Source organism: Garra rufa, chromosome 4 (genome assembly GCF_049309525.1).
Source record: "Garra rufa chromosome 4, GarRuf1.0, whole genome shotgun sequence".
NCBI classification, from domain to species: Eukaryota; Metazoa; Chordata; class Actinopteri; order Cypriniformes; family Cyprinidae; genus Garra; species Garra rufa.
In genome coordinates this window covers 28403000-28426948 of record NC_133364.1, presented here as the reverse complement: position 1 = coordinate 28426948, position 23949 = coordinate 28403000, and the positions used below count along the sequence as shown (strand labels likewise).

At 36.8% G+C, this 23949-nt stretch overlaps 1 protein-coding gene across 1 annotated transcript in view; it reads left to right on the top strand.

Moving 5' to 3' along the window:
• LOC141332859 (myosin-IIIa-like) overlaps positions 1-23949 on the top strand; it is a 47913-nt gene that overhangs the window by 5081 nt on the left and 18883 nt on the right. The window contains exons 2-16 of the mRNA XM_073837820.1: positions 1440-1650; positions 3250-3391; positions 7329-7482; positions 7988-8076; positions 11029-11158; positions 13798-13874; positions 16850-16891; positions 18166-18228; positions 18397-18477; positions 18566-18771; positions 20283-20394; positions 20473-20635; positions 20708-20794; positions 20878-21001; positions 21190-22330. Coding sequence (XP_073693921.1) covers positions 1440-1650; positions 3250-3391; positions 7329-7482; positions 7988-8076; positions 11029-11158; positions 13798-13874; positions 16850-16891; positions 18166-18228; positions 18397-18477; positions 18566-18771; positions 20283-20394; positions 20473-20635; positions 20708-20794; positions 20878-21001; positions 21190-22330 — 2822 coding nt within the window. The remainder of the gene's footprint in view (positions 1-1439; positions 1651-3249; positions 3392-7328; positions 7483-7987; positions 8077-11028; positions 11159-13797; positions 13875-16849; positions 16892-18165; positions 18229-18396; positions 18478-18565; positions 18772-20282; positions 20395-20472; positions 20636-20707; positions 20795-20877; positions 21002-21189; positions 22331-23949) is intronic.

The following is a 23949-nucleotide window of genomic DNA, read 5'->3' as shown; positions in this document are numbered from 1 at the left end:
ACCAAAGCATAATAAAAAAGCTAAAAATTAAACTAAACTTAAAACTGGAAAAGCTAATTCATGCTAAGTGCTTTTCATAAGTTGTTTTGCATTACTTACATTGCATTAACTAACATTAACTAACAATAAACACTGCATTTGTTACCAGAGGTCAACCGATGTATCGGTTTTGCCGATTCATTGACACTGATAGTTGATTGGCGAAACTATCAGTTATCAGCAAAAATCCATGCCGATAGTTTTTCCGGGTTGATTTCATTGCTAGAGCGGCTGAAAAGGTCCTCATTATACAGCAAAGTCTGTATATAGCTGCGAGTTCTTCAAGACGTGGCGCTGCACTTTTGCCCGGTGTGACCAACATATTTTGATTAGATAATCACAAATGTTCTAGAATAGAAGCTTAGTTAAATTGTGAAAGTACACAGTATTTCTAAATGTATTTAATTTCAATTCTGTGGACTTTGTGTAGATATTTGAAGATGGCCATCTTTTGCTTGACTGTTGATGTAATGGTAATACTTTACAATTTGAGTCCATTTGTAACATTAAGATTGATAAAAGCTGTAGAATAGAAGTACTGTTCCTTGTTAAAGTGTGTTCATTTCTTTTAAAAATGTAATAAAATGCTTTTGTTAACAATAATAAACTATGAACTAACTGTAATGATCAATATATAATTAATATTAATATTTTTTATTTATTTACAAAATATGGTTCAGTATGTCACTTTTTATTTAAATATGTCAGCATTATTTATTTTCCATTCAGTATTCATTTAAAAAATTATCAGTAGATTAATTGGTATCGGCCAGTGTGGTCCAACCTAGCTATCAATATCGGTAAAGTCCTAATATCGGTCGACCTCTATTTGTTACAGTATTTATTAATCTTTGTCAATGTTAGTTGATAAAATTACAACTGTTTATTGTTAGTTTATAAAATTACATTAACTCAGAGTAATAATTTAACAAAAATTTAAAGAATTTTACTAATGTTAACTAATGAAGTTAACTAGTTAACGCTAATGTGAAGGTGTTTGCAATGCTGCGTCTATGGAAGGGGCCATAAATTAATGCAACCTTATTGTGAAGTGTTTCCTACAATAGCAAAACACTTAGTAATATCTTTCAAATACATTTTAAGGTAAAGAATTCAGCTAGATACTAAAACTAAGAGTATGTCAAATAAATGTATTTGTTGTTGTTTGGATTTAGTATTATTAAAATACTATTCTAGATTTTATTTCTATTTTAATTAGTTTCTTGTTTGTTGTATTTTCATGAGATGGTAGCAAAACTGATGTTCTGACTTGTTACATAAACTAAAAGTGTACTTTAAAATAAGCAATGCAGTACATAATTTTTTGAATAGAAGTGGCATGCAGCTCCTAAAAAACTAAATTAGCACATAATTATGTTTTTATATGTTTGCATGTTCAGCTGCATCGCTGCTGTGTATCCGTGCAGATGAGCTCCAGGAAGCGTTGACCTCTCATTGTGTGGTCACACGGGGTGAAACCATCGTGAGGTCAAACACAGTGGAGAAGGCCACTGAGGTACGGGACGCTATGGGCAAAGCCCTCTATGGACGCCTGTTTAGCTGGATCGTCAACCGAATCAACTCTCTCCTAAAACAAGACAACCAGTCAGAGTAAGAACTGTGCTCAGATTTGTCAATATTTCAATGTCTACAATCAAAACTCTAAATGGGCCATTCTACAGAATTGGTTCAAAGTCAGAGTTGGAAACGTCTTTAAAAAAAATTATTTTTCCACAAATGTTGTATGTCTGCAAATTGTATTGTTACAAACTGGGACTCGACGACAGCGTCAGTAGATCCAAACGCAAACTTTATTGTACAGATCGTGGTCAGAACAGGCAGGGACAAACATCAGCAAACAGGAACATCCAGGGAAAGACAAAGGCATAATCCGATAAGACAGGCGAGGGTCAAAATACAAGATCAAACAAGGCAAGACTATGGCTAAGACTGGGAAACAAAACAGAACAAGGGCAAAGGCAATGGAAAAAAAACAACAAGGCAATGGAAACAAGGAAAAACGCTTGGTAGAGTCCGCAAGAGCAAAACAATACTTCGCAACCTCCTGTTTGGCATGGCCCTGTTTATATGGCTGCCAAACCGGAAGTAACCAGCGAAGCAGCAGAGGGTGCAGTAACAGTCTGTGAGATATTTTATTTTATTTTTTATTTATTCATTTATTTATTTTTTCAAAATAGAAAGTTATTTTCAAGTGTGATTTATGAGATTAGTTGCATTTTATATCAAAAATTTCTTTGTAAAAGGCAAAAGTTGATCATACTGATTTAAACTTAAGGATTCGTGAATATATATTGAAACAAACACTATCATAATTGATAATTCAGTATACTTTTTTTGACAAAACATCACATGTTTTGGTAGTAACTGCATGTTTTCGGTAGTGACAGTAATGTTTTGGCAGTAACCACATTACATTACAGAATTTTAACCCTCATACTAAAATACTAAAATTTTGTGTAACTGCACTAAAGTTTTGTTTATTTCCCCCAATTAAAGGATTATGTGTTCCCTTTTGTCAAAAATGGCGTTCGGTAGTGACGTTCTTTAAAGTTACACACATTTTACATACTTTTGAACACATTTACCTTAAAATGATGGGGCCTATCACCGTGTAGCTATGAGAGAGATGGACACATAAATATTTCCTGATCATTAATGTAGAGGTGTAGTTAAAATCAGTCTCAACCAATGGACTAAAACATAGCTTCGGTAGTGACATGAAAATTAACATAAAGTTTCATAATTTACAAAGAAAATATAAAATAAAGAAAAAAACAACAATGGAAAAAGCTACAAAAATTATTTCAATATTATTTTTAAATTCAAGTTAAAATGTATGGGTTAGGATTCGGGACAGCCACCTTCCAATTGCAAGTACCCACTAAATGATGATTTTATATATATTAAGTCTACAGATATTTTAAATATTATTGTGGGTTTCAACAGATAATAAACATCTATTTGAATACTTAAATTCGTTTTAAATGTGTTTTTTGGTTGTGGGACAGCAGTTTGGACCAGTTCTGTAGAATAGCCCAAATATGAACTCAAACACTATACATCAAAGTCTTTCAAGACCACCATCGAAGACTGTAACAACTTTAGAATATCTCCTAATTGACCAGAAACTAGAAAGAAATAGTTCAATCCAATTTTTCTTAATTCGTGAATCCTTGAATTTCTCTCCAGGGAGGAAGGTCTAAACATCGGTATTCTGGACATATTTGGCTTTGAAAACTTTAAGAGGAACTCTTTTGAGCAGCTCTGCATCAACATTGCCAATGAGCAGATCCAGTTCTACTTCAACCAGCACATCTTCGCCTGGGAGCAGGTACATTTAGTCTCTGGTCTTTTTATCCAGTCTTCAGTTGTTTGGGAGCTTTTCTATGCCTTTTGAGAGCATTTTTATTTTTCTTCCTCTGCACAGCCTTATTTCCATCTAAATGGTAGTAACACCTCATCATTTATCGTATCACGGTGTTGTGAGAAATGGAGGGAAGGGGAGTCGAATATTCCGTTTTCTTTTGACGCAGACAAGCGTGGCAATTCCCCAGACTGACTGGGCTGACTGTAGCCTTGAGGGGAAAAGTGATTTGGTGCCTCTAAACGTTTGCGACTAACCCACATTAGTGCCTTCATAAATCATCTGAAACAAGGGTTACGTCAGGAGCCGCTGACTTTGTTCTGTTTCTATAAGTAGAGAGAAAATGCTCCTTTAGGTATATGTGTGGCTGTGAGCCCACATTTCTGTGGTTGATGCATAATTCATTAATATTTATATGGATAAAACTAACAAGTATATTTATTTGCTAGGCAGTTGCTGAGAGGGTGCTAGGGCATTGTTATTTGACTGTTAGGCATTGCTACAATAATAATAACAGTAATATTTTGGAGTGGAATGTGACCTAGACATTGCTTTGTGAGCTTTACCTGGAAATTCTTTTCATAACATATTTGTTAATGTGTGTTCTCCGTATTATTATTTCTTTTCTACTCCGAGAACTCATGAGTATGTTGCCTGAAGTAAACATTAAAAAGTGTTTTTTCTGTTTTTTTTTTTTGTTTTTTTTGTTTTTTGTGTGCCAGTGTTGCTTCAAATCTCTGTTGTTTTTGCATCCCTGGGGCTTGTGTGTCAGCAGCAGTCTTACTGTCCCAAAAAATGAGGTTGTTCCCTGTTCGCAGGATGACTTTACCCGCGGCTAAAAGCTCTATTCTACACCAGAGATTGGATTACTTGGACAAGCTTCTATATGTCTGTTGATGCATTTCGCCAGTGAATAATTTAAGTCCATTTGTGTATTGTAATTTATCAACATGGCAGTCTAGAGACAAGACAGACATGACATTTGCTCTTTGGGTGGAGTGCTCTGCTCACAGGAAGTCATTGTGCAGCAGCAGGAATTGCCTGACACACAGAGTAGTTCAGATTTAGGCGGCTACGGAGCTCCAGGCATCAGCTAGCAGAAGTCAGCAGTGTTGTTGGGAGCTTACAGATATTAGTGGATGGATGAACAGAAGTATGTTCCCCAAGGAGAAATTCAGGTGCACTACAATATCAGCGTCAAACGTAAAAGTCTCAGAAAACATCACATTCAGAGACATAGTGTAATCAAACTAGACATTTCAAAATATGAATGTAATGTCTGAATGTATTTTATTTATTTTTTTCATGTTGTATTGGGGGCAAGAAATTAGAAAATCTGGACTGGATGAAGAAATTTAGTCAAAATTGCAGCTGAAACCCTATTGTAATTGTTAGAGTGGCCAAGGATCAGCAATCTCCACATAAAGCCTGTCAGGCAGACAAAACCGTCACTTGTAGAGACTTGAAACTTGGAGGGATGGTAGTACTCACACATCTATAATCTACATCTACAATGTCACCAAGGCTCACCCCAGTTGGCCTGACTAGGGCGCCTAAACCGTTCTCCTAAACCGTTGTCCGTCACCCTGCACATTTTTTAAGTACTTCGATTTTTTGAAAAAAAATAAAAATAAAATAATAATAAAAAAAAATAAAATATATATATATATATATATATATATATATATATATATATATATACTTATATATATACTTTTGCGAAAAAGTTTTTCGCCTAATCGGAACCAAAGGTAGGTTTTTCGCCTAATCGGAACCAAACCAGTGCAGGAAAATTCTGGAGAGTGAATATCAATAATTATCGAAAAAACTTTCGACTCTCCGTCGCAAAGGGATGCCAAAATGTTTGAAAGGGGCTTTACTAAAATGGCTATAACGTTTTAACAGAATGAGATATCTTTGCCAAACTCACAACGCATATATAAGAGCTGAATCTGAGTTCACATGGAAAAATATCACAGAGCTTGGCCACTTCAAGGCACTAAAAGAGGGTTTATTAAATTAATTATATATATTTTTTTTAATTATAATTATTATGTTTATTAAATTATTAAATTAAATTAAAATTTGTACGCATGGCCTTGGTCCAAAGTGCCGTGAGTGGCTATAAGGACATTTGCATATCTCAGAAAACATGGCCAATGAACTTTGAGCACCTATTAGAACAGGCTAGCGGAGGTCGATTAGAACGAAACTTGGTGGGCCTGTTTGACTCATGGACGAGAAATAAGAAAAAATCTGGACCGGATGAAATGTAGTCAAAATTGTCACTGAAACCCTATTGTAATTGTTAGAGTGGCCAAGGATCAGCAATCTCCACGTAAAACCTGTCAGGCAGACCAAACCGTAACTCAACTTGAAACTTGAAGGGATGGTAGTACTCACATCATCTACAGCGTTACCAAGGCTCACCCCAGTTGGCCTGACTGGGGCGCTACAACGATAATAACTCCTAAGCCGTTGTCCGTCACCCTGCATTTTTTGAAAAAAACTACTTTTGTGGAAAACGTCCTAGGTTTTTCGCCTAATCAAAACCAAACCAGTGTAGGAAAATTCTCTGGAGAGTGAATATCAATAATTATCCAAAAAAAGTTGAACTTTCGACTCTCCGTCGTAAAGGGACGCCAAAACGTTTGAAAGGGGCTTTTATAACTTTTGAACGGAATTAAATATCTTTGCCAAACTCATAACGCATATATAAGAGCTGAATCTGAGGTCACACAAAAAAATATTGTGAAGCTTAGCCACTTGGCCAGGAAAAAATGGTCATAACTATGAAATTGTTTGTCCTATTGACATGAAAATTGGTATGCATGGCATTGGTCCAAAGTGCAGTGAGTGGCTATAAGGACATGGCCGATGAACTTTGAGCACCTATTAGAACAGGGTAGTGGAGGTCGGTTGGAATGAAAATTAGTGGCCTGTTTGATTCATGGCCCTAAAGATCTGTGAGAAAATTTAAATGAAATAAGCCACTGTGGGGCAATATCTCATTTTTCAAAGGCGTAAATTATTGTATATTGCATGGTTTTTCACACGTACACACAAAATTTGTGTCTTACGATAGACCTCCTCATTCTGAACAACTTTGCCTCTAGAACCACTGCTGTCAATTAAACCATTTGTTAAATGCTTGAGAAACTGTAAAAAAAAAAAAAAAAAACTATTTTTGCAAACTAGTCCTAGGTTTTTCGCTCAGTTAGGGGAAAAAAACACTGCAGTAGAATTCTCTGGACTCTCTAGGCCAAAAAAGTTATAATGGGGTCATTTAGAAAAGGGGCCTATCCAAACATAGCCAAAAGCCTATAAAGCCAAAGCGAAAACTAAAAACTTCACAAAACCTGGTGAGCACAGCTCACATTCTCAACATGCATGCAAAGACAGTCATAAATGTTAAAAACATCATATTTCTATGGTAAATTACCAGGATTTGCCCAAAATGCATGTTTAATCATTGATTCAAGTAGTTCCAAGGCTTGCTAAATAATATGTAATGTAATGTCTTTTTTCATATGTGCTTGAATTTCTTAAAGCACTTGAACCCCGGTAATCGCTGCTTGCAGCTAAATTTTTTGTTTACCTAAAAATAGGTAAACACAGATAGTTTTACATCTTTGGTTCTACAAATTTGGGGGTTGGTAGTATTTTATCATGTTTTAAAAAGTCTCCGTCACTCACCCAGGCTGCATTAATTTGAAAAAAAAAAAAATATATATATATACAGTAAATATTGTGAAATATGATTACAATGTAAAATAACTGATTTCTAGTCAATCACCAGTCTAAACTATCATTTCTCGAACAAAACTGTGTATTGTTCTAATTCTAATAGAACAGATTTTAATAACCTCATACAACTACATTAAATCATTTGGTTTCTCTGCAGGATGAGTATCTGAATGAAGACGTAGATGCTCGAGTGATTGAATATGAAGACAACCGGCCACTGCTGGATCTGTTCCTTCAGAAGCCCATGGGCATGTTAGCGCTACTAGATGAGGAGAGTCGCTTTCCTCAGGCGACTGACCAGACCCTTGTCGGCAAGTTCCTCTCAACAACTGACCTTCTCGCAGAAACATCTACATCATAGAGCTTTAAGCTTTAGTATTGTTCGCCTGGTGTCTTATGACCAAGGGACACTTAAACTCTCTCTCACACACACACACGCACACACATGCAAACAGATGTACGCTCAAACCCACAAGAACAAGGGAGAGGCTGTCATCAAACATTTGACTGACAAGTCTTTGACTGACAGCTGAATAATTCAGCATGCCAAGACTAGATGCCTAGCTGTTTTTCCATGACTTAGCTTTATTTGCTTTATACTGAATGAAACGGATGAATGAATTCATTCACGTGTATCTTATGTTATCACAAATGAATTAATGAATAAGGGTGAACGAACAAATGAGCAAATGAATACATGAACTGACAAATGATGAATTAAATGACCAAATTAATTATTGAATTAATGAACTTGTGACTGGATGGGCGTGTAAGTGAATACATTGTGATTAACAAGCAGTTGTCTTGTTTGTTTAGAGAAATTTGAGGACAACTTAAAGTCCAAACACTTCTGGAGACCAAAAAGAGTTGATCTGGGCTTTGGAATCCATCACTACGCAGGCAAGGTAGAATTTTTTTTTATTTATCAGTATTTATTTATGCATCTTTTTCAAACATACCACAGAGACAAAGTTATGAAAAGAGAATTAGATGGGTTGTTTATCCAAAAAGGACAATTCTGGCATTATTTGCACTGCTATAAATAAAGGATCCAAAATGGAGTTTTAACAGCAGTGCCATTAAAGAATCATTTCGTGTTCCCCAAACACAGAGCTCTTAAATAAACAGGGTTTTTTTTAATAGTGTGAAGAACTTGCCCATTGACTTTCACTATATAAAAAATGAAAACTTTTGTGTATGTAACTATCCCTTTAAAGGGATAGGTCCTTCCAAAATTATTTACTCGCCTTCATGTCGTTCCAAACCCGTAAGAGAGTTTTCTGACCTTCCCTAGACCGTAACACAACTACCACGTTTAAGGCCCAGAAAGGTATTAAGGACATCGAAAAAATAGTCCATCAGTGGTTGAACCATAATTTTATGAAGCTACAAGAATACTTTTTATGCACAAACAAAACAAAAATAATTACTTTATTCAACAATTTCTTCTCTTCCGTGTCAGTCTTCGATGCACGTTCGTGACAATACCACACAACGCATGTCACATGGACTATTGTAACAATGTCCTTACTACCTTTCTGGGCCTTGAACATTTCAGTTGCATTGCTGTCTATGCAGGGTCAGAAAGCTCTCGGATTTAATCAAAGATATCGTAATTTGTGTTTCGAAGATGAACAAATATGGGAAGATTTTAGACTCAAAATAATTAATAGATTCACGCACAATTATCCATGTACTGCATATATTTTATACCCTGGAAATCCAGAGGTCTCGCGAGAGCACAATTTGAATTGTCTCTGCAAGACACTCTGGCATCGAGCAATGATGCAGGTTACTGCAATACGTAAGCAATTGTGGGAACCAATCAAATCGGTGTATCTGATGTAGGCGGGACAGAGGCGAGCTAAACTGTTGATGACAGCACTGCGACGTCCGAATCATATAGTAAACTTGTAAAGATCGCTGTCGCTACAGATGAACAACAAGTTGTTTGAAACGGCTTTGGCCACTACAATGAACGAGTTAGACTTGGCTTTCCATATAAAAGAGGAACAGAAAACCGAAAACTCGAATCGTTCCTTTGCAAGAAGGACGTTTTTGCTGTTTTGCCGACTGGATACGGCAGGAGTTTAATCTATCAGTTCACGAGTTCACGCTTACATATAATTAGCCGGAGAATAGTAGTGCATGTTTGGCGTGCTGTCCGGTGAAGGGCTCCGAGCTACTCCCAGAGTACGTTACCCCCCAATAGGAGTAGCGAGAACTCGGAGTGATGAGATGGGGTGGTGGAGGTTTACTGATAAACCATCGAGTGAATTGAGGTGAGTCAGCTGTATTTAAACCTATGGCGCTGATTGACTTGTGATGTTTACGCTAAGTATCTGACGTGCTTCTCCCGAACTTTGTTAATGAAACATCATTTAGCTCTGCTGGTAGCTAAGCGTGTATTGTTGTGATTGGTCGTGACGTTATCCAATTGCGTGCAGTTAGAGTTTAAAATGCATGCTTGATGCCGCCCCTCGAGTTAGGCAGTTTTCATTGCTCGATCCCAGACCCTAAATCTTAATAGATTAGGGTCTGGATTTTTCCAGGCTATATATTTTATGCATGTATCTTAGAAAACACAAATAAATGCCTTTCAATTTGAGTCAGTGTAATTCGGGATTAAATGATCGTGCAGCAATTTGTACAAACACAGACATGTTTGTAAAAATGTTCTGTTCTACATTAATACATCATAAATTGCTCATGCAAAAATGATTCTGTGCATTTGTGAATCAGGTGACACGCGTGCATTTATTGACATCTTGTTCAAGTCAATCTTGTTCAGTTCATTTGGATTTTGAGACTTCATTTTCGCTGTTTACAGCATTTCACACACAAACAAGGCCCAGTGCAATTCAATAACGTGTACAAGATTTGAAAAAAAAAAAAAAAAAACACAAATTTACGTCACTACACTGAAACAAATGCTTTCCAACTGGTGTCTGCAGAGTTAAGAATTACATTAATGTGCAGCATTTTGTTCAAACAGAGACATATTTGTGAATGTTATGGTTTGTATTAAAGTATCATAATTTGTGCATGTAGTGATTAAAATGTGCATTTGTGGATCAGGCGACACGCGTGCATTCACATCTGTTTGTCGATTCTATTTGATTCATTTGAATTTCAAGACTAAAATCGTCCCATAAACGAAGGTCTTACAGGTATTGTAATGACATGAGGGTGAGTAATTAATGACAGAATTTTCATTTTTGGTTTAACTAACCCTTTAAAGGAGTAGTTCACTTTCAGAACATAAATTTACAGATAATGTACTCACCCCCTTGTCATCCAAGATGTTCATGTCTTTCTTTCTTCAGTCGTAAAGAAATGGTGTTTTTTGAGTAAAACATTTCAGAATTTCTCTCCATATAATGGGCTTCTATGGTGCCCCCGAGTTTGAAAACGATCAGTTATTTTCTAAAAAAAAATTGACAATTTATATACTTTTTAACATCTAGCTCGGCAAGACAAGCGTTTGAGATTAAAAAGTATATAAGTTGTAAATGTTTTTAGAAAATAACCGATCGTTCCGCTAGATAAGACCCTTCTTCCTCAGCTGAGATCATTTAGAGCCCTTTGAAGCTGCATCTAAACTGCATTTTGGAAGTATAAACTCGGGTACACCATAGAAGTACATTATATGGAGAGAAATCCTGAAATGTTTTCTTCAAAAAACACAATTTCTTCACGACTGAAGAAAGAAAGACATGAACATCTTGGATGACAAGGGGGTGAGTACATAATTTGTAAATTTTTGTTCTGAAAGTGAACTACTCCTTTTAGCCAAGTTCATCTGTGAAGATAATAGTCTGTTGGATGTAAATGCATCTTGTTTCTTGTGTGGTCAGGTAATTTATAATGCCAGCGGCTTCCTGGGTAAGAACAGAGATGCTCTGCCCGCTGATATTGTTCTTCTGCTGAGGTCGTCAGAGAATGAACTGATCCGTAAACTGGTTACTCACCCGCTCACTAAAACAGGTTTGCTTTGACTTTGTACTCTGTAGAAACCCTTAAAGCCTTTGGTTCGTCTGCTGTTTAGATGCTTCATTTTCTGTCCCTTTGAATACAGATATAATTGTTTTATGTTGCTAAGGAACCCACACATCCACACACATTCATTTAGACATGCACTTATAAAGCTTTAGGTGTGTGTGTCTCATTCGTTCTCTCTGTAAGAGACAGATTTTCTAAACAGTGACCTCTAACAATGTGTCAGTCAATCCAATCATTGTGTAATTGCCTCGTTCAATTACTCATTTTTTTTCCATTGTGCTGCCAGAGAAAAAAAAAGTAAATGGGAACATTTTGTTGCTTTGAGTACATCCACCAGTCCTGCAGTTTGATTACTTTTCAGTCGCAAAACAAGAAACTAACTGAGGCCTAAAACACATGGATTAATTATTTTGTCAAAATCAAACAAAATGCATGTTATTTTTTATTACTGATCTGAATAATATATTTCACATAAAAGACGTTTACATATAGTCCACAACAGAAAATAAGCTGAATATATAAAATGACCCCATTCAAAAGTTTGCATACACTTGATTCATAATACTGTGTTGTTACCTGAATAAACCACATCTAGGGTTTTTTTGTTTGTTTGTTTTGTTTTATTATAGTTGTTCATGAGTCCCTTGTTTGTCCTGAACAGTTAAACTGCCCACTGTTCTTCAGAAAAATTCTTTAGGTCCCACAAATTCTTTTTGTGAATTTGAACCCTTTACAACAATGACTGTATGATTTTGAGATCCATCTTTTCACAATAAGGACAACTGAGGGACTCAGTAAGCAACTATTACTGAAGATTCAAACTCTCTGTGATGCTCCAGAAGGAAACCAGATGCATTAAGAGCTGGGGGGGGGGGGGGTGAAAACTTTTAGAATTTAAGATCAGGGTAAGTTTGACTTATTTTGTCTTCTGGGAACTATCTTATGTAGCCTCTGGTGTAACTATCTTATGTAGCCCCTGAAGGGCAGTACTAAATGCAAAGTGAAAATGATAAGAAAAATTAAAAAATCCCCATCCTGTTCAAAAGTTTTCATCCCCCAGCTATTTTCCTTCTCACGTTTTTCCTTCTGTAATAGTTATCATAATCATACAGTTAATGTTGGGGTTCAAATGCACAAAAATGATGAAAAAACACAGAAATTGTGGGACCTGAAGGATTTTTTTCTGAATAACAGCAGGCAGTTTAACTGTTCAGAGCAAACAAGGGACTCATGAACATTTTTTTTTTTTTTTTTTTGACTCCCTGATGCAGGCTATGTTGCAGAAACGCGTTGGAGTTTTTAGAAAGGTTTAATGTGACCAAGCTGCTACAATAAAGGCTTTTTAACTTCTATATGAGAGTGCCTTAGAGTTCCTCTTGCTTTTTCGACTATATTTTCCCATCCAAAGAGCACCTCTAACAAACTTGTTTTGAGTCCAAGAAGCACTCCTAAATTTACATTTTCTGACCCTGCTGAAAAAACCAGCATATGCTGATTAGGTAGTTTTTGGTGCTGGGATGCTGGTTTTAGCTGGTTTATGCTGGTCCTTTGCTAGTTAATGCTGGCCATTTGCTGGTTAATGCTGGTCCTTTGCTGGTTTATGCTGGTCCTTTGCTGGTTTATGCTGGTCCTTGACCAGCAACATGGCCAGCATAAACCAGCAAAGGACCAGCATAAACCAGCAAAGGACCAGCATTAACCAGCTAATGACCAGCATGAACCAGCAAAGGACCAGCATTAACCAACAAAGGACCAGCATAAACCAGCTAAAACCAGCATCCCAGCACCAAAACCTACCTAACCAGCATATGCTGTTTTTTCAGCAGGGCAACTATCACTAAACAAACAAACAAAAAACACAGTCGTGGACCATTCAGATAACAACACACTATTAAGAATCAAGTGCATTTAAACTTTTGAACAGGGCCATTTTTATAAATGCATTTTGTATGATCCCTCTTAATGAAATTATTAACATTTTGCAGATTCTGCAAGGTGTATGTAAACTTTTGACTTCAACCGTATATATGTGACCTGCTAGATAAGGCAACAATACTGTAGAGTGATTTAGCATAGATTGCACGAGCAGCCAAATGAACAGTATAGTCACATTCTATTAAATTAAACTGCATTATAGACTGCACCACAATCTCACAGAATGAAAATGACAGTGCAAACACCATCCTGTCTGAAATGTTAAGCAGAGATTTTGATCTATTGGTCTGAGTGAATGCGTGTAGCACTCTCTCTAGAAAAGAAAATGTGCTCACTCCCATGTGATCTGATGTGATGAATGGAGGTCGTCTGACTGACACAGTCGATTACGTCCAGTGAGATTCACTGGGGATTGTTTCCAGGAATTCTGCTGGGATTTCAAACCTATGGGCTTCATTCATAAGGCTTTTGTTAGCTACTTGACCATTGTGAAGCTTATTTATCTGTCAGCACTGACCTCTAAAGACCACATATCGCAGTGCCCTTGAAATGGTTTACCTTACGATAAATGGTAGATTATCTTTAAAGAACATGTGATCTAATCTAATGAAGTATCAACAGCAGATTTCTAATGTGTGTGGTTATCGCATTGAGAGAAGATATTTCCCCTGACCTCTCTCTTTGTGCAGGTAACCTGGCTCACACTAAAGGCAAGGCTGCTCGTATGGGCACACAACAATCACAACGCACCATTAACTTTGCCAAGGTACCTCGTTTTGCCCTCTTCTCCTCTGTGTACTACAAAGCTCGTAAAGGGACATGGTAATGATAAAATACAATGACATGGAAGGATAAAAAATATATATACCCTTGCGTTCTTCCAAGAAACTTTGCTCACAAAATTCTGTACTTTTGTTACTCAGGGGAATGCAATAGTTTTGCAAGAGAATGTAAATGTTTTGTGCGATTGCAAAGTTTCTTGAGGGAATTTAAAGGGTTGGTTCACCCAAAAATGAAAATTAGCCCATGATTTACTCACCCTCAAGGTATCCTAGGTGTATATGACTTTCTTTTTTCAGTCATATCCAATCTGAGATATATTAAAAATTATCCTGGCTGTTCCAAGCTTTATAATGGTAGTGGGCAGGTGCTTCTGCTTAACAATCCAAAAGAAGTCCAATAAAATGCATCCATACATAATAAAATGTGTTTCACATGGCTCTAGGGGGTTTATAGAGGCCTCCTACAGCGAATCAATGCATTTTTGTAAGAAAATATCCATATTTAAGACATAATAATCATTTTTATTTAGCTTGTGCTAACTGTCATACATGCAAGCCGTTCCGGGTGGATGACGCAGAACGTATGCATTGGGTATGCGTCGCTGATCCCGAAACCAACATTTGTTTACAGAAGCAAAGTTTACTTACTTTAGTAAGGGAGTCTCCTCTTGGCTTATATCGAAATCCTCCAACATTTTTCTTTACATATCTTTTTATTACAAAAATCTATTGATTTACTACAGGATGCTTTTATTCACCCCCTAGAGCCATGTGAGGCACTGTTTATTATTGATGAATGAGCTTTAATTGGACTTGTTTTGGACTGTTGAACAGAAGCACCCACCCACTGCCATTATAAAGCTTGAAAGAGCTAGGACAATTTTTAATATAACTCAGATTGGATTTGACTAAAACAAGAAAGTCATATACACCTAGGATGCCTTGAGGATGAGTAAATCATGGGCTAATTTTCATTTTTTGGTGAACTAAACCTTTAAATGCTTTGAGGGAACACAAAGTTTCTTGAGAGCATGCAAATGTTTTGGAGTGAACAGATGGCAATCGTTTTATAAGAATGCAAATGTTTTGGAATGAATGCAAAGTTTCTTGATAACACACGTATCTGAGTGATTGTAAACTTTCTTGATAGAACACAGTTGTTTAGGAGCAAATTCAAACTTTATTGAAAGCCCACAAATGTTTTGGAGCAAACACAAAACAACTGGAGAATGCAGTAGTTTTACAATAAAATTTAAGGCGAGACACTGTAGGTGAATAGGGTAAAAAAAAAAAAAAAAAACGAATAGTTATGACTTTACTTACCAAGTTGATTGATTACATTGATAATTGTAAAAAAAAAAAAATTGTATTACAAGTTTTCTAAAATGTTAGGTTTAAATATGCAAATAAAGCATTATTTAATGAAATATGTGCTAATTTGCACACATTTCTAGCACAAAAAAACTCATTTTAAGAAAACAGCCTTTAAAAATATGTATTGTAATTGAAATCTATTAACACAAATAGATAAAGTGCCAAAAAAGAAACACTTAACAGTGTCTTTTGGATGTTTTTTTTTTTACCACTAGTCTGAAAAAAACACTTTATATAAATCCAAAAAGCCCAAAATCTAAAACATGACAAGTGCATGAATAAACAGTGTTTTTGCCTGCAAAGTCTCCCCTTAACTAATGACATAGTTCTCTATGAAACACAGTACGAGAAAATGAAAAAGCACCAAATATAATTTGTCGTATATTTGCATCACCATGTCCCATTAGGGGCTCTGTAGTGTTTTGTCATTGCTACTGTGCCTTTAAGACTTACATAAGTAAATGACCTCTGTTTTGATTGGCTATGGCTTATTGCATGTGAAATTACCAACTACACAGTGCAAAATAGTGAATACTGAAGGTGTTAGAAAAGTGAAGAAGGTGTAGAAATGAGAGCATTCATAAGTCAGTGGGCTAATGTTTGTTTTTCTTTGAAGAGAGCTTCGTTAACACTTTAGTATAAGGACCAATTCTTACTATTAACTAGCTGTTTATTAGTATGCCTAGTATTAACACATGTCTACATGACCATATTCTACATCCCTAATCCTACACAATACCTAAACTTAACAACTACCTTAACTACAATACCAGTCAAAAGTTTTTGAACAGTAAGATATTTAATGTTTTTTAAAGAAATCTCTTCTCCTCATCAAGCATGCATTAATTTGATCCAAAGTACAGCAAAAACAGTACAATTTTGAAGTATTTTTACTATTTAAAATAACTGTTTTCTATTTGAATATGTTTTAAAATGTCATTTATTTAAGAAAAAATTGAAAAATTCAAAGATCAACATTTATCTGAAATAAAAAGCTTTTGTTCATTTTTTCAGATAAATGCTGTTCTTCTGAACTTTCTATTTATCAAATTCTACTCCACTGTTTTCAACATAATAATGTGTTTTGAGCAGCAAATAAGAATATTAGAGTAATTTCTGAAGGATTATGTGACTGGAGTAATGATGCTAAAAATTTAGCTTTGAAATCACAGGAATAAATTATATTTGAAAATATATTCAAATAGAAAGCTATAGTAAAAAGATTTCAAAATTGTAGTGTTTTTGCTGTACTTTGGATCAAATAAATGCAGGCTTGGTAAGCAGAAGGGACTTTAAACATTAAAACAGCCATGTTTAATTAATGTTTAAAAAAAATAATAAATAAACATTAAAAATCGTTTTTGACTGGTAGTGTAAGCACTAAATTAAAACTTTGAGTCAAAAGTCAGAGTTAATGGTTTGTTAATAGCAAGAATTAGACTTTGTGTGACCAGAACTTCAGTGCTTTTACTTTTTGAAATGTACAAATTTTCTTCCCACCTGTTTTATCTCTCCATCTCTCCACACTCCATACCCATCAATGACATTTCCATTTCTCTTTCCTTTTAATATCTTCTGTCTAAAGTTGGAGGGTCTTATGTTGTTCAGTTCTGTATCATTCAGTGAGGTAATGATCCTGTAGTATCTGTGCTATACATTAGAGACATGCTCATAGAGGATATGCGCCTTTTGCCAGCCAGCACTGTGCTCATTGGTTTTGGGTGTCTGGTTATGTATATGTGGGTCTTTCTCAGAAAATTGTGCTGTCTCATCATTTTATTCAAAAAAGTTACTTCTGAACTTTCAAGAAATATTTTTCCCACCTCAGGCCCAAAGCATTAGGACAATAGTGTCTTAGGCATCAGCTGCATTAGACTTTTAGTTTCAGCTTTCAGCATTTAAAATGTTCTAGGATTTAATTAAAATTTTAATTATCCATTTATCATTCATTTGCACCACATCACTTATTACACTCATTATTTGTACCAAGAATATTTTTTATGTAAAGTTTTGTGAAAAGATACTGAAAAGATATTGAAATGTTGAGTTTGATGAGGCCAATAAACTACTCTGAAAGAGAAAATCACCATTTGAATTTTTGAAAATAACATTTTGTTTCGTTTAAAAGTTCAGTCAGTCCTATCTATTAAATACTGCAACAAATATCCGTTAATTGCATCAGTAATCATGGACACACTTGGCACCATTTTCTGAAAACCCATGTCTGTGAGAATGAAAGAGTATCTTCTCATGTGACCCTACCAGCTGTCTAATAGCTAATGCATTTGTAGATTGGCTGATTTACAGCTTGATTAGTTCATATAATTCACATTAGAATAGAGTGTCCCTGTGGAATTAAGGAGAATTACCGTCATGTGTTTTTGTGCAGTTGTATTTTAAAAACATCTAGTTGTGTTCTAAGTTTTATGTTTTTTAGCATCAAGTTTATTATTCCTCAGAGAACACATGAGCTACTTAGAGCTCACATTCAGGTTGCACTCTGAAATGAATGAGGGTTTTAAACATATTGAAATTATGTCTTTGATGAAGACCTGCATACATTACCATTCGTTTGCATATTTAAGCATGCTGTCTTTAGAAAATTTCACATGAAAGATTCCATCCATTTTAGCCCACGTAAAATAAAAGCACCTGTGTCAGTGTGTGATTCTGCTTTGTGTTCGATGTTGAAACACCTTGCTAATATAACCTGGTGAAATATTCATGGCCATTTTAAAGAAGGAATTTGCCCCTATTGATGATTGGCGAAATTAATGCTTGTTAGATTGCTTTGCTAATGAACCCTGCATGTATATTGTTTCTTTACTATTTAAAATAAAAATAGTTTTATGGATTCAAATCAGACTGTCTTTTCACAATCTTTATGCATTTCTTTTTCAGTCTTTCTCTCGGAAATTAACTCCCACCCATGACAAAACAATGCCCGTTGACACTGTACAAACGGTGATTGTGTGTTTACCCTGACCTTTGGCTTTGTTGTATAACCTTTTTTTCAAAAGGCAACATGTGTAAATTTATTATAAACAAATTATAAAAAAAGCCCCAATATCCTTTTTGTAAATTTACATGACCACAAGTTTTCAGCATGCTGAATATTTTGTGTTTGCAAAGGCGGAGAGCACGGGAGACACCACACGTCACCCCAGAGAGACCACCAACATGAAGACTCAAACTGTGGCCTCGTACTTCAGAGTAAGACTTTTGAAAACCTATTAATAAAAAGGTAAAAATCGCCACTCTAAACCATTAAGAGTCTTGGTTTTTTCACTTTACTTTGCAGTATTCTCTAATGGACCTGTTGTCAAAGATGGTGGCAGGCCAGCCTCACTTTGTTCGTTGCATAAAACCCAACAATGATCGCCAAGCCCACAAGTTCGACAGGGAGAAGGTTCTGATCCAACTACGCTACACTGGTATTCTAGAGACGGCCAAGATACGCAGACAGGGCTACTCTCATCGCATTCTCTTCAACAACTTCATTGAGAGGTTGGACAGTTACTACATACAGTTGAGGTCAAAAGTTTACACACACCTTGCAGAATCTGCAAAATGTTAATTATTTTACCAAAATAAGAGGGATCATACAAAATGCATGTTATTTTTTATTTAGTACTGAAGTTTTTTAATGAAAAGTTTACATATGCTTGATTCATATTACTGTATTGTTACATGAATGATCCTGTGTTTTTTTTTTTTTTTTTTTTTGTGATAGTTGTTCAGAGTCCCTTGTTTGTCCTGAATAGTTAAACTGTCCACTGTTCTTCAGAAAAATCCTTCAGGTCCCACACATTCTTAGATTTTTCAGCATTTTTGTGTGTTTAAACCTTTTCCAACAATGACTGTAGAATTTTGAGGTTCATCTTTTCACACTGAGGACAACTGAGGGGCTTGTATGCAACTCATTCGAACGCTCACTGATGCTCCAGAAGGAAAAACCATGCAATAAGAGTCAGGGGTGTAAACTTTTGAATGGAATGAGAATGCATACATTTTTCTTATTTTGCCTAAATATCTTTTTTTTTTTCTTTTAGTACTGCCCTTCAGAAGCTTCAGAAGATGCTTACATGTTCCCCTTGAGATAAAATAAGTTAAATTTACCCTAAACTTTAAATTCCAAAAGTCCCCCCCCCCCCCCCCCCCCCCCAGCCATATTTTTTTTCCTTCTGGAGCATCAGTGAGTGTTTGAACCTTCAGTCCCTCAGTTGTCCTCAGTGTGAAAAGATGGATCCAAAATCATACAGTCATTGTTGGAAAGGTTTCAAATACACTAAAATGCTGAATAAAACAAGGAGTTTGTCAGACCTGAAGGATTTTTCTGAAGAAAAGCAGGCAATTGAACTGTTCAGGACAAACAAGGTACTCAGGAACAACTATCACAAAACAAAAAAACACAGCTGTGGATTATTCAGGTAACAACTCAGTGTTAAGAACTTCTGAACGGGGTTATTTTCAACTATTATTTTCTCCTGTGGACTATGTAAATGTCTTTTATGTGATATATCTTAGGGCATACTAAGTAAAAAACAACATGCATTTTGCATGATCCCTTTTATTTTGGTAAAATAATTAACATTTTGCAAGGTGTATGTAAACTTTTGACCTCAACTGTTCTAATGTATATAAAGTGCATGAATCCCTTTTCCTCTGTTTATTTTGGTGCTGGACCCAGTAATCTGGCAAGGGACGAAGGATCTTCACTAGATATGAGAAATTAACAATGACATGATGTGACTACATAGCCCCCCTACAAGCGAAGCCATAATGGAACCCATTATAGCTCATTATGACCTTTGGTCTTAGTTTTGAAAACTTGAAACCTTAACATCCAAAGTAACACCCATCAAAAACTGGCAAGAACCATGTTTTTGTCTGTGGAAATGCATAGAATGGACCTTCCGATACTGACACTAGCACATTGCTGGTGGAAAAGGGATTCCTTCTATAGTCTATAATTATAATCAGTGTTGACTTTTACTTACCACTGTTCCTTTTTTCAGGTACTTTATATTAGCATTTAGAGCCAATGAGGAGCCGCCAATGAATCCAGAGACATGTGCTGTTATTTTGGAGAAGGCCAAACTAGAGAACTGGGTTTTGGGCAAAACAAAGGTTTGTGAATGAATGGCATTAATAACTGCTGTTGTTGTTGTTTATCAAACTTCATAAGTCTGATAATTATGTGTTCAGGTTTTTCTTAAGTACTATCATGCGGAGCAACTGAATCTGATGGTGAGGCAGACCACAGATCGGATTGTTCTAGTCCAAGCATATGTACGGGGCTGGATGGCATTTAAACGATACCGTTTGATGCTGGAAAAGAGAGAACAAAGTGCCGTGGTGTTGCAGTCAGGTGAGCTCATGTAGTTGACTATAGATGTGTATGTAAATGCAGAATACTCTGCTGAACCAGTCTTTCTTCTAGCATACAGAGGACACAAAGTTAGAAAAAGAGTGGCTGATGACAAAAGCAAAGCAAAGTCAGAAGCTGCTATCACACAATTCCAAGCAGGTAAGACAAAAAGTCCTGAAGACACTCTTATAAATGAGTTTAGAAGGAAAAGACTTCCACTAAATTATGGCCTCTTCATACAGTTTGCAGAGGATATCTGGCAAGGCAGAAATACAAGGAGTTGCTAGATGAGAAGAACAAAGCTGCTGCAAAGATCCAGGCCCATTACAGGGGACACAAAGAGAGGAAAAGCTTTAAGAGGAAAAAGTAAGTCCTTTTCTTATTCCAGGGTGTTTCCCTGGGATGGACTCCAACATCCCAACAACCCTATGTTTGCCAAGTGGTTTAGAAGATGGATGGATGAATATACTGAAATTGGCCAGTCAGAGCAAGGTACACATAGAATCAAGAATTCAGCAGTGCTATGGTGGTATAAACTGATTTATTTTACACAGGGAAGCCAGACATAAGGAAAAGGCTGAGAAGACAGAAGAAGTCACAGAGGCCCCATCAGAAGCAGAAGGTCCAGTTTCAGAGGAACCGCCACAGGAAGGAGGTAAAGTAGTAATGGATGAGGCTGATGAAAAGGCTGCTGTGGTCCTCCAGAGCAATTACCGAGGTTACAGAGAAAGGAAGAAATACAAGGAGCGTCGGGAACGTAATAAGACCTTGACCGGGGATGAGCTGGCTGCTTCCTCATCCACTGCTGAAGAAGTCACTTCTGGAGAAGATTTGGATGCTGTACAAGAGGACGTGCAGGAAAATATGGAGGAAGAAGGTAAAGAGGCTGAGGAAGAAGGTGGAGGAGATGAGGACAATGAACAGGAATCCAAGGCAGCCACTGTTCTCCAGAGCAACTTCAGAGGTCATAAAGAACGTAAAAGACTCAAAGAGGAGGGGAAGATGCCAGTTAGAGGGAAGAAGGAGACAACAAGTCCACCAGAAGAAGAGGAGCTTCCTATTCCAGATCCACCACCTCCAGAAGAACTGATGGAATTCACAGAGGAGATGGAACAGGGAGATGAGACTCCAGTTGAACCACCTGGAGAAGATGAAGAGGCCAAAGCCGCTGTGGTTCTTCAAAGCAACTTCCGTGGTCACAAAGAGCGTAAAAGACTCCAGGAGGAAGGTAAAATCCCTAAGAAAAAGCCAAATGAAGATATGGCTGATCCAGACGCTTCAGAACCAGACTTTTCTCTTGAGGAACTTCCGCCACCTCCGTTAGAATTTGAGCAAGAGCTAGATTTTCAGGGGGCAGATGAAGAAAATGCCGCAACTGTTTTACAGAGCAATTTCAGAGGTCACCGGGAGAGAAAGCGATTGAGAGAAGAGAGAGAAGGAACCACTGGAAAGGAGCAAGAAATGGCAGAAGAGGTGAAGGAGCAGGAGAATGAGGAAGTTCTGGACATCACAGATGTTCAGCTAGAACGGAAAGGTGAAGAGGAAGAGGCGGACACTCAGGCTGAGGAAGACGGATATGATGAGGAGCAGGCAGCCATTAAAATCCAAAGCAATTTTAGGGGTTACAAAGACAGGAAGAACCTGAAGGCTACATCACAAAAACAGGATTTGGAAGTGGAGTCACTCTTCAAACAGGTGATTAATTTTTTTGTGTTTGTGTAGGTTTACCCACAAATGACAAATCTGTCATCATTTACTCTCCTTGATGTCAATCCAAACCTGTATTTCTTCTGTTGAACATAAAAGAAGAAATTGAGATTTGCCAAAAATGAGAAATAGTTGGCTACCAATGTTTTTATACAGTGGGGAAAATAATTATTTGATCCTCTGCTGATTTTGTACGGTTTGCCCACTGACAAAGAAATGATCAGTCTATAATTTGGTAGGTTTATTTGTGAGAGACAGAATAACAAAACAAAAAATCCATAAAAACACATTTTACACATCAAGTTATAAATTGATTTGCAATTTAATGAAAATAAATGAAATACGTTTTTGACCCCTTCGCAAAACATGACTTAGTACCTGGTGGCAAAACCCTTATTGGTAACCACAGAGGTCAGACATTTCTTGTAGTTGGCCACAAGGTTTGCACAAACCTTAGGAGGGATTTTGTCCCACTTCTCTTTGTAGAACCTTCTACAAGTCATTCAGGTTTTGATGCTGACGTTTGGCAACTCAAACCTTCAGCTCCCTCCACAGGTTTTCTATGGGATTAAGGTCTGGAGACTGGCTAGATCACTCCAGGACCTTAATGTGCTTCTTCTTGAGCCACTCCTTTGTTGCCTTGGTCATGTGTTTTGGGTCATTGTCAAGCGGGAATACCCATCCACGACCCATTTTCAATGAGGGAAAGAGGTTCTCACCCAAGATTTGATGGTACATGGCCCCTTCCATCATCCCTTTGATGCAGTGCAGTTGTCCTGTCCCCTCAGCAGAAAAACAGCCCCAAAGCATAATTTTTCCACCTCCATGTTTGACAGGGGGGTTGTTGTTCTTGGGATCATAGGCAGCATACCTCCTCCTCCAAACACGGCGAGTTGAGTTGATGCCAAATAGCTCGATTTTGGTTTCATCTGACCACAACACTTTCAGCCAGTTCTCCTCTGAATCATTTAGATGTTGATTGGCAAACTTCATACCGGCCTGTACTTGTGTTTTCTTGAGCAGGGGAACCTTACTTGCGCAATAGAATTTCAGTCCTTCACAGCATAGTGTGTTACCAATTGTTTTCTTGGTGACTTTGGTCCTAGCTGCATTGAGATCATTGACAAGTTCCTCCCGTGTAGTTCTGGGCTGATTCCTCACCGTTCTCATGATCACTGAAACTCCACAAGGTGAGATCTTGCATGGAGCCCCAGACAGAGGGAGATTGACAGTAATTTTGTGTTTCTTCCATTTGCGAATAATCACACCAACTGGTGTCACTTTCTCAACAAGCTGCTTGGTGATGGTCTTGCAGCCCGTTCCAGCCTTGTGTAGGTCTACAATCTTGTACCTGAAATCCTTGGACAACTCTTTGGTCTTGGTCATGTTGGAGAGTTTGGAATCTTCTTGATTGATTGCTCCTAATATCAGCTCAATACCTGAATAAAAGACACCTGGGAGCCTGAAATCTTGCTAATTGATAAGGGATTTTGATAAGCTTATTTCGCTTATTAAAATGCAAATCAATTTCTAACTTTTTAAAATGCGTTTTTCTGGATTTTTGTTGTTGTTGTTATTCTGTCTCTCACTGTTCAGATAAACCTACC